The 11,393-nt window shown below is 33.6% G+C and overlaps 1 protein-coding gene across 1 annotated transcript; it reads left to right on the plus strand.

The window, feature by feature from the left end:
* The first annotated feature begins 786 nt into the window (after nt 1–786).
* LOC127120705 (protein DETOXIFICATION 49) lies at nt 787–2,799 on the plus strand. Its single transcript, XM_051051227.1, has one exon. It carries the CDS (start codon nt 927–929, stop codon nt 2,529–2,531), a length of 1,605 nt encoding a protein of 534 aa, XP_050907184.1. The 5' UTR covers nt 787–926; the 3' UTR covers nt 2,532–2,799.
* The last annotated feature ends 8,594 nt before the right edge of the window (nt 2,800–11,393 follow it).

An 11,393-nucleotide genomic window follows, 5' to 3' on the forward strand; every position in this document is an offset into this window, starting at 1 on the left:
GTCAATCTTCCATTTTCATAATTAATTAGTATAATCCAAAAAAAAAAAAAACTGAAAACTGTCGTGTAAACTCAGTTTCTGCCTCTTGATTCGGATACACCAAACCCACACGTTCTTCATGCTATAATACTATAGACAGTTTCACCTTTTTTAATTAATTATTTAAAGCAATTTTAAGGTTACATTAATTATTCAACGTTCCACAATATTAACTACAGCTTTTAATTATTTATTCAATACACTTTTTAAACTTATTTCTTTTCACATCACTTCTTACCTTCAAATACTTGAATCATGTTCATAAAATTCATAGTTTCTTACTATTATTATTATTACTAAGTCATAGAGTATATTTTATGTCCAATTCCATTGCACTTTCATATATAATATATTATAAAATCTTGTTTTGTTTTTTTTAGTGGACCCCATTTAACAACATATGGGTCGGTCATAAAAAACAGCTTTGAAATTGAAAAAAAAACATGTTGTGAGATTGAGGTGATACTATTACTCTTTCAACCCTATCTTTCTGGCCGTCCTTTGTACTCCATTATCCATATACATCCAAATATTAGTATTTTGTCCGACCTGACCTGACCTGACTCGATCGAAATTAGTCTCTGCAACGGTAAATAATTGAGATTTTGAAAAAAATTTAGATTTTGAAAATCTTTTAGAATATCAAAATAAAAAATTCTTAAGATTATTATTTGATAATTTTTTATTGGGTCGGTCTGATTAGTCAGTTGCGTTTTTGCGCGTTGTGTGATAGGTTTTAGATCTTTTTAAATAGCTCTCTTTAGTACAAAACTCTTATTACATAGTGCAAGAACAAAAGCTCACAAGATTTTTGTTTGTGTTTTAAAACAAAAGAACACAAAACTCCTTCTCTGTCCTTTGTTGTGTTTTTATATGCTATTCACACCATGTGCCAGTTATCATCATCAACCTCTTCTGTCTCCACTTTGTGTGAAACTAATAACAACCAAACAAACATATCCACAACCAAACTCAAGAAACCTGACATGTTTACACCATTGATCCCTAAATCCCCAACATTCAAACAACAAGAAACCCACACAAAAAAAACCCATTTTTCTCTTGCCATCAATGAAGCCAAACACATTTCAAACATAGCGTTACCTATGGTTTTAACAGGCTTATTAATGTACTCTCGTTCCATCATTTCAATGTTGTTTCTCGGCCGTGCTGGCGAACTCGCTTTAGCAGGTGGATCACTTGCTATAGGGTTCGCCAACATAACCGGTTACTCCATTCTCTCTGGTCTCGCCATGGGAATGGAGCCTATTTGTGGTCAAGCTTTTGGTGCTAAAAGATTCAAACTCCTTGGTCTTACAATGCAAAGAACAATGATTCTTCTTCTTGTAACATCCATTTTCATTTCATTCTTGTGGCTTAACATGAAGAGAATTCTGCTTTTATGTGGCCAACAAGAAGATATAGCAAACGTTGCGCAATCATACATTCTTTATTCTCTTCCTGATCTCGTAGCGCAATCATTGCTACACCCTTTGCGAATCTATCTTCGAAGCCAATCCATAACACTTCCTTTAACATACAGTGCTACTCTGTCGATACTTCTTCATCTTCCTATAAACTATTTTCTTGTTTCTGTCCTCAACTTAGGAATCAAAGGAATCGCGTTAGGTTCGGTTTGGACGAACTTCAACCTCGTTGCTTCGTTGATTATTTACATTTGGGTTTCTGGAACACACAAGAAGACATGGAATGGCTTTTCATCTTCTTGTTTCAAGGGATGGAAATCGCTTTTGAATTTAGCAATTCCGAGCTGCATTTCGGTTTGTCTCGAATGGTGGTGGTACGAGATCATGATTTTAATCTGCGGTTTATTGATTAATCCACATGCAACTGTTGCTTCTATGGGTGTTTTGATTCAAACAACTGCGTTAATATACATTTTTCCTTCTTCATTGAGTTTCGGCGTTTCGACAAGAGTTAGTAATGAACTTGGTGCTGAAAATCCACATAAAGCAAAACTTGCAGCCATAGTAGGACTCTGTTTTAGTTTTGTTTTGGGCTTCTCAGCTTTGTTCTTTGCATTTTCGGTTCGAAACATTTGGGCTTCAATGTTCACAAATGATCCACAAATCATTGCTTTAACTTCAATGGTGCTACCTATCATAGGACTTTGCGAGCTCGGAAACTGTCCACAAACAACGGTTTGTGGCGTTTTGCGAGGGACTGCTCGGCCGAAGTTGGGCGCGAATATTAACTTAGGATGTTTTTATCTCGTGGGAATGCCTGTCGCGGTTTGGTTGAGTTTTGTTGCTGGATTTGATTTCAAAGGTTTATGGTTTGGTCTTTTGGCTGCTCAAGGTTCTTGTATGGTGACAATGTTGTTTGTTTTGTTTCGTACCAATTGGGAAAATCAAGTAGAAAGAGCGAAGGATCTGACATCGTCTGATCCGAGCGAAGAAGATGAACAAGAAGAAGAGAAAGGATTTGTGAGTTCATGTGACATAAAAGAGTGTTCTAATTCATTAGTTTGATTGAGGGTTAATTTTTTAAATATTTTACATTGAGGTTTAAATGATGAACACATTCATTCTTTTTAGAATTTTGTAGTGATTTTTTATTGTAAACTAATTAAGGAGAAGTTAATGATTATTAGATTTGAGGCTATGAGAAATTTTGTCAATTTTTATAGATTTTAGCATGCATGTATGTATGTTTGGGTGAAGAATGATTAACCAACTTGAGTTATTAGAAACACAGATGTATGAATATATTAAAATCTTTGTGATCAACAACCTTTAATTTTTATTATTGAAAAAACTAGATTAATTAAGCTTTGTGTTAGAATAATCTAAAACTATCTTGTTGAAGGTTATACATTAGTTCTTGTCGTTCTCTATGTTTTTGTATGGAGTGTGCCTCCAACGCTATAGTTAAGTCTTAAGATTTGGTCTCTCAATCCTATTGTTAGAGAATATAAAACGTTGTGTCTCTCTGCCTTGAATTAAGATATTGATAAGTTAATAGACTTGAAAATGAGAGTCATTCCATTAAATATTACTACCTTAAACATTGTTCTTTGTCTTAAATATTAACAATTGGAGTCATGTAATGCAATTGGACCTATATAAGGCCAAACATTGTTCTTTGTCTTAAATATTAGCAATTGGAGTTATGTAATGGAATTGGACTTATATAAGGCCAACTCTATAATGAGAATGAGATTCGATGTCTTTTACTTTAACAAGCGTCAACGATAGTAAGTGTATGTGGATGGACAATCATTTTCTACGTATAAATTGATAGACTCACATTTGAATGAGAGATGTTGTGATATAATTATGAGTTAAAAGTTTCACATTGTTTGAAAAGTGTTGCTTGAACAATATATATGTGAGAAGACTCATGAATCTAATTCCTTAAGGTTTTAGATGAAAATTTGACATTTCTTTTACTTATGTATTGTTTAATCTACACCTTTTCAAGCAATATTTGACTTTCTAACTCTCGCTTGTATAACAGTAATCTTCCTCAAATGTGAGTGCATCCACTTATATATTCCTTCTCAAGTGTGAGAAAATGATAAGATGTGTCTTGCTAGGGCGAGCTATGAGTCAAAGGAACTTAAATTATATGATTTGTTTACCGATAAGATAATTATGAGTATTTTTCCATTTTGGAATCGTAAATGGAGTGATGATGGAAAGTGATGGAAGATTTAAGTTTCTGGCACGGTGGAGAGAGGGGGCCTGTAAGATTAGCATTCTAACGTTCAAGTCAGTATGTGAGAAAGAAGAGTGAGTTAATATTGTGTTTGAAACTTGTTATCTGAATTGATGCATTCTCTATATACAATAGAAAGGGAATCACGAACTCACTATTTTTTATGAGTTATTTGTTATGAATGAATTGGAGAAAGTCATTGGATGCTCTTGCAGTTGAGATCTTTGATAGCGCCGTGAGGAGAATTCTTGTATACTAAGAGGATTCTGGAAAGGTTACTATTCCTTCAGTAAGATCGGTCGAGGTCGATATGACCGGTCCAAAACAAGTTCTCCTTAAGCTTGTGTCTATGCTTAGCAAGGCATGGGTTTGTTACTTCAGCATCGACTACCGACCACTCTCGCCGTTATGTCCAAAAGGTCAAAAGAAAATGTTTTGGTTCCCTGAGCATTTGTGAATTTAATGCTCCATACTTCAAACGTCTTTTCGAAAGTGTCATCATTACAACACTTGGGAACTAGAACACTTGAGTGTTGTGTGCGACCAATTTGACAAGTTTGATATAGTCTATTTTCTTTTGCATGCTAGAAAATAGTCATCAAAGAATCAACGTTGTTTTCATTGAGTCATTTTCCCAGTTTAGCGGTTATCTTCCTCTTTGGTGTTTCGCTTTCCTGTATCTGAAAAGTTAGTGCATAATGGGTATGAAATCACATAAAAGTGCTCACAAATCCTAGAGCGGTTGTAATAAACATGTTGATTAGATAAATAATTGTGAAGCTATGATCCAAAAATTTGATTGACAAGGATGTTGGAACAAGTTTGGTTCTACATCTACAATCTCTAAGTTTTGATAATAACAAAGTATAAAAAACAATTTTGTACTCTAATAGTTTGTTGAGTGTGCAAAATCTGAACAAGGCAGATGCTGGATAAAGAAAACTCTAAACAAGCATGACGCTGAGCAAAGATGCACATCAAAAGACTCTGGACTCTGGGTAGAGAGACACTGAACTCTATATAAAGAGACTTTGGGCTCTAGACGCCATCAGATTCTAAACCAAGGTAGAATATAAAGAAGTTCTTAACTAAAGTCAACTCTGGATATCTTAGTCAATGCTTCTGAAGTAAATAATCCAGATGTACTATGATAAATTCAGGCCTCATATTCACTAGACTATGAAGTCTTGTCACCAAGCCTTTGAATTCTAATTAAGCTTCAAAATATCCCATATATGAAGCCAATAATTTTGAGAAAATGACTGAATGGATATTCTAGAAGATAATACAATTTGAGCAGTGAAATCAAAAGGACAGATTCACTGATATTCCCAAGGATTATACTACGAAACGACTATCAAATATTTTCTCTCTATTATCAACAACTTTTGGCTCAACCTCATACCTCTATTATAGTTGTGGAATTGAAGAAGTTTCTAATTCTATCCTCCAACGGTATTATTCATCATATATATAAAGATGACAAATAATGTTGAGAAATATGAAGAACATGATTTGACGAAACACATATACGAATGCTTAAAGAATTTCAATAGAAAAAATCAATATTGAGAAAACAAAATAGAGAGAAACACTTAGCACTATATTTCATATTTTCTTAAGTGTAAAGTCTATTTATCACTTTGTGTAGTGCTTATTTAAAAGCAATATTGTAAACACTAACCTTGTATTTAATAGTTGTTAAATTCCTTGAGGGACTAGGTTTTAGTCTGTAGCCTTAAGAGATCATTGGCGGGTAGTCTTTAAGTTGTAATTTCTTAAGGGACTAAGTTTAGTCAGAATCCTTAAGAAGTCAATGACATGTATTCTTTGAGATTGTAATCAGTTTGATTAATTGATTATGTCATGTTGATAAGGAAAAACCATTTTGACGAGTGGATTGAACTAACCTAGTGAACGGTGAACCAGGATAAAAATACATTGTCATTTTTATCATTGTTGTTATTGTGTTTGGGTCGTGAAAATCTGTCATATTTGAAACCCAATTCAATCCCCTCTTTTTTGTGTTTCATGAACCTTCAATTGACATCAAAGCTCTGGTTCTGGTATTGACTCTTTCGCGTCAAACACGTAACCGTGTCACATAAAGATCCATTTTTTAAAATACATAATGGCACATGCAAACAATGATAAAGATCATTATTCTTCCAAACCTCCAACCTTTGATGGAGAAAATTTAGACTATTGGAAATATGACTATTGGAAAGATAGAAACAAAATTTTCTTCATAGATTGTTATGCAAACTTACGGGATATTGTAATAGATGGTTACACACATCCTATAGATGCAAATGGTATAAAGCTTGAAAGAAGCAAAATGAATGAGTAGCAAAAGAAGGATCATAAGAATCATCATAGATCCAAAACTATATTGATGAATGATATTTCCTATTCAGAGTATGAAAATATTACAAATAGATATTCTTCTAAGTATATATTTGATTCCTTAAGAATGACTCATGAAGAAAATGAGCAAGTAAATGAATCTAAGGTTATGGCTTTAATCTAGAAGTATGAATCCTTCAGAATGGAAGAGGATGAAATGATCGAGGATATGTTCCCAAGATTTCAAACTCTTGTAGTTGTATTAAATTTTTTGAATAGAGGCTACACCACTGCAGATCATGTCAAGAAAATCATCAGAAGCTTGCCAAAGAAATTGAGGCCAATGGTGAAAACACTTAAGGTGTCAAAGGATTTGAACAAAATGAATCTTAAAGAATTTATAAGTTCTCTAATTAGTCACAAGATTGAGCTTGAAGATGATGAGCCCCATAATAAAGTAAAGTCTCTGGCTCTAGAGTCCAAAGGTAAGCCTAAAAAGGCTAAATCTCTTCAAGCTGAAGAAGAAGAGTCTAAAGAAAGATCTGAAGAAGAGGACGGGTTGTCTCTACTCTCCAAAAGGGTCAACCAACTCTAGAAGCAAAGACAAATGAAGTTTAGAGGCTACAGAAGAACATGTAGACAATGTGAATTAACCTCTAGGTAGAAGAAGCCTAGAGCTGACAAGGATGTTACATGCTTTGGGTGCAAAGAGCATGAAAATTATAAGAATGAGTGTCTCGAACTCAAGCCTAAAAATAAATTCTTTAGAGAGACGAAGAAGGTTCTGACGGAAACTTGGGATGACTCTGAATCCTCACAAGATGACTCTTAAGAAGAGCATACCAACATGGCTCTAAAAGCTAGCACTGAAGCATCTAAATCTGGATCAGACTCTGAATCTGACGAGGTATTTTCACATCTCACTCGTTCTGAATTAGAATTATCCTTAGTTGAGATTCTTGAAAAGTTTTATAAGCTTCAACATAGATATAAGAATCTGAAATAGATTCATGTAGTTGATTCTGAAGCTCATACTAAACTACTAGAAGAAAACACTATTTAAAAAAAGAGTCAGTAGTTTAGAGAAAGAAAACTCTTTCCTAAAAATCAAGAGTGAAAAACTTAAAAAAGAAATTATTTCATAAACGTATATGGACTCTAAGTGTGCTTCCAATGGATAGAAGCAAGATGGATTTGATGATCTATGAAGTAAGTGGAAACGGGAAAAGAAGCATTGGTTATGTTAAACCAAAGAACTCTATGTTCAAGCCTAAACCCAAAGAGATTGTGATAAAGCAAAAAAAATATAATCTCATTTTACCTATGGTCACACACATAATATATATTATGCACATAAACCCTGGGTTGATAAAACCTCTGGGAGAACTAACCACAAAGGATCCGAAAATATGTGGGTACCTAAAAAAAAAATGTTGTAGACATCCTTAGAAGCCAAGTTGAGACACAAATCATTGTACCTGGACTTTGGGTGCTCTCGACACATGACGAGAAGAAAGCAAATGTTCCAAGATCTAGAACTTAAGCCTGGAGGTTCTGTAGGATTTGGAGAAAACCAAAAGGGTAATATCATTGGCTCTTAAACAATAGGTAATGGTTATATTCCCTCTATTACTAATGTTTTATTAGTTGAAGGTCAAATGCATAATCTCTTGTCCATAAGTCAATTAAGTGACAATGATTATGACATTATCTTCAATCAAAAGTCATGCAAAGTTGTAAGTCAAAAGGATGGATATGTACTTTCAGTGGAAAAAGGAAAAAAAACATTTACAAAATCAAACTTTAAGATTTAGAAAAACAAAATGTTAAATGCCTTGTGTAAGTGAACAAAGAGAAATGGGCTTTGCATATACGATTGGACCATGCTAGCATGAGAAGAATCTATAATCTAAACAAGTTAAATTTTTGTCAGAGGCCTTCCAAATCTGAAGTTTGCTTCAGATGCTCTTTATGAGGCATGTCAGAAAGCCAAGTTTTCAAAAACATCTTTCAAACTAAATAATGTTGTGTCCACCTATAGACCTCTGGAACTCTTGCACGTCGATTTATTTGGGCCGGTTGACACTGCATATATCAATGGAAAGAAGTATGGGTTAGTCATCATATATAACTTCAATAGATGGACTTGGGTAAAGTTCTTAAAACACAAGGATTAGTCACATTCTGTGTTTACTACCTTCTATACACAAGTGCAAAATGAAAATAATTTAAAAAGTTATCAAATTCAAAAGTGATCGTGGAGGTGAATTTGAAAATAAATATTTTGAAAACCTTTTTGAAAACAATGGCATTTGTCATGACTTTTCTTGTCCAAGAACTCCTTAACAAAATGGAGTTGTTGAACAGAAAAATTGTACTATGCAAGAAATGTCCAGAACCATGATCAATGAGACATATATTGCTAAGCACTTCTGGGAAGAATCGGTAAATACTGCATGTTATATTCATAATAGGATCTCGATAAGACCGATTCTGGAGAAGACTCCATATGCACTATGGAAGAACAAAAAGACCAACATTTCATATTTCCATCCATTTGGATGTACTTGTTATATGCTTAACACTAAAGATAACTTGAACAAGTTTGATTCCAAATCTCAAAAGTGTATTATGTTAGGATACTTTGAATGCTCTTAAGGATAAAAAGTGTATAACACTAAAACCAAAATTGTTGAAGAATCAATACATGTTAAGTTTGATCATAAGCTTGACTCTGAAAAGTCAAAGCTAGTTGATAAATTTGCAAAATTAGAAATTTCCTATTCAAACTCTGAGGATAAAGCTTATGGAGATACTCAACAAGAAGCTAAACCATAAGAACTAGAAGTTGCTAACACATCAGAACCTCTGAGGAAGTTCAAGCAAAGATCCTCTCATTCTGAATATCTAATTCTGGTTTAAAAAGACAGAACCAATTCAAACCATATCCTCATGCAGAAGAGATGAAGAAACGCCTATGGCATTGGTGTTTGTTATAGAATCAACATCCATTGATGAAGCTCTTCTAGATGATGAATGGATTTTGGAAATGCAAGAAGAACTTAATCAATTCTCCAGAAATCATGTTTGGGCTCTGGTTCCTAGATCAAAAGGATAATACACCATTGGAACAAAATGGATATTCATAAACAAGCTAAATGAGCAAGTAGAAGTGGTAAGAAACAAAGTTACATTGGTTGCACAAGGCCAGTGTTATAACATATTCACCTATGAAATCTTGGTTTGTTTTATAATAAATCATCAGATTACAAGTTAGTTGGTTATTGTGACACTCACTATGCTTGAGATAGATTTTTTTTAAAAAAAGCACCGGTGAAAGCTGTCAGTTTCTGGGTGACAATATAATATCATGGTCTAACAAAAGACACTCAACGATTGTACTATCAATAGCAGAGGTTGAATATATTGTTGTAGTATCTGGATGTAGCACACAAATTCTCTATATAAAGAGTCAGCTATAAAACTATCAACTTTATGAGAGTAACATTCATATCCTTTATGATAATACCTCAACTACGTGTTTATCTAAGAATCTCAAAAGTTACACTCTAGAGCTAAACACATCGAGATAAAACATCATTTTATAAGAGACTATATTTAGAATGGTACTATTAATTTAAAATTTATTGATACAAACCATCAACGGACTGATATCTTTACAAAACCCCTTACTGAATAAAAAATTGTTTTCATTTTTAAGAATTTAAAAATGGAAATTTATCCTGTGTAAAAATACAAGTTTCAATGTGTGCTGCCTATGGAGAGTCAAAGTGAGAAGTTTCTCTGGGTCAGAAGGTCCCTCCGGGAAATTCTATCTTCCGAACTCTGAATGATATTCATGTTTTTATTCATGCTCTTTCATTATGTCTAAGATCTATGTTGACTCGTATTTGAGTAATTCTTACAGTTGTAAAACACTTGAATAAACCTTGGAAGTAATTATTATTTTACTTGGATAAAATAAAATCATGCTTTGTGCCCCCTAGGCCGTCATTACTTGTCTTTTCAGATGCTTGTGTATTTAAAACAATTTTCAAAACTTAGTGTATCACTCTTTTCACACACAACGCAACTCTCACTACTCACACTTGAGATTTATCGGTTGTTAAATTCGGTGACAGACTAGGTTTTAGTCTGTAGCCTCCAGAATAAATTGACGGATTTTCTTTGAGTTGTAATTCCATAAGGGACTAAGTTTATTCAGAATCCTTGAGAATTCAATGACATGTAGTCTTTGAGATTGTAATCAGTTTGATTATTGGATTAAGTCATGTTAAGACGAAAAAAACACTCTAATGAGTGGACTGGACTAACCTAGTTAACAATGAACCAAGATAAAAATACCTTATCATTTTTATCATTGTTGTTATTGTCTTTATGTCGCAAAAATTTCTCATATTTGAAACCCAACTCAATCCATTCATTCTTGTGTTTCCTGAACCTTCAAAGGATACATGAGTAGTCCAAGTAAGACTCATTTCAACAATCTACTTATGCTTTCTTCAACTGTTCCATTTTGTTGAGAGGTATGACGCATGTTAGCATGTGCATAATGCTAAGTTCATTTAGAAAATTGGTGAAAGGACTAAATTCTCCCCTATAATTAGATTGGACAACTTTAAATTTGCATTAAATTGAGTTCGCACATATCTTTGGAATAACTTAAAGTTAGAAAATGCAATTGCTTTCTATTTGAGTAGATAAATCCAAGTGTACTTGGTGGTAGCATTTACAAAAGTAACATAGTAGGGTTAGCCACTACTATAAGGAGTATGAGATGACCCCTACAGGTTAATGTGGATTAATCCAAAAGGAAAATCATACTTAGTATTGTTAGAACAACATTTGGTTATGCATTTATACCTTGAACTTTAATGATAACAATGTTGTATTTGTGTGAGAATAATTTTGGTACCCTAATAGTTTGTTATTGTGTAGATTTAACATCCAGTTTCGATTATGAGTTTATGATGTGCAACGCCATCAGTTTCTGAATATTGTGTTCCAAATTCCACTTTTGCGTTAGTCGTGAGAAGTTTTGAAAGATGTTCAAAGTTGTGGCTACAATGATCTTTCTGCTTCTGTGTTGATTCACTCCTAAGACTCTATGTGATCAAATAGTACATGGTACAAATCAAATATTCTTTCTACTATCTAACTTCATGGGCAAGGACGGTACTATACATCACAATTGTCACTGAATTTATGGGTGAAGGACAATACGCAGTATCACTCCTTTCACCATCCAACAGTGAACAACCGCTCTATTTGGTTTCCCCATTTTCCCCTCAAATGGTCTTCTTCTT

Source organism: Lathyrus oleraceus, chromosome 2 (genome assembly GCF_024323335.1).
Source record: "Lathyrus oleraceus cultivar Zhongwan6 chromosome 2, CAAS_Psat_ZW6_1.0, whole genome shotgun sequence".
Lineage (NCBI taxonomy): Eukaryota > Viridiplantae > Streptophyta > Magnoliopsida > Fabales > Fabaceae > Lathyrus > Lathyrus oleraceus.

Coding starts and splice junctions, on each gene's coding strand:
- LOC127120705 (XM_051051227.1), top strand. CDS start 927: ATGTGCCAGTTATCATCATCAACCTCTTCTGTCTCCACTTTGTGTGAA.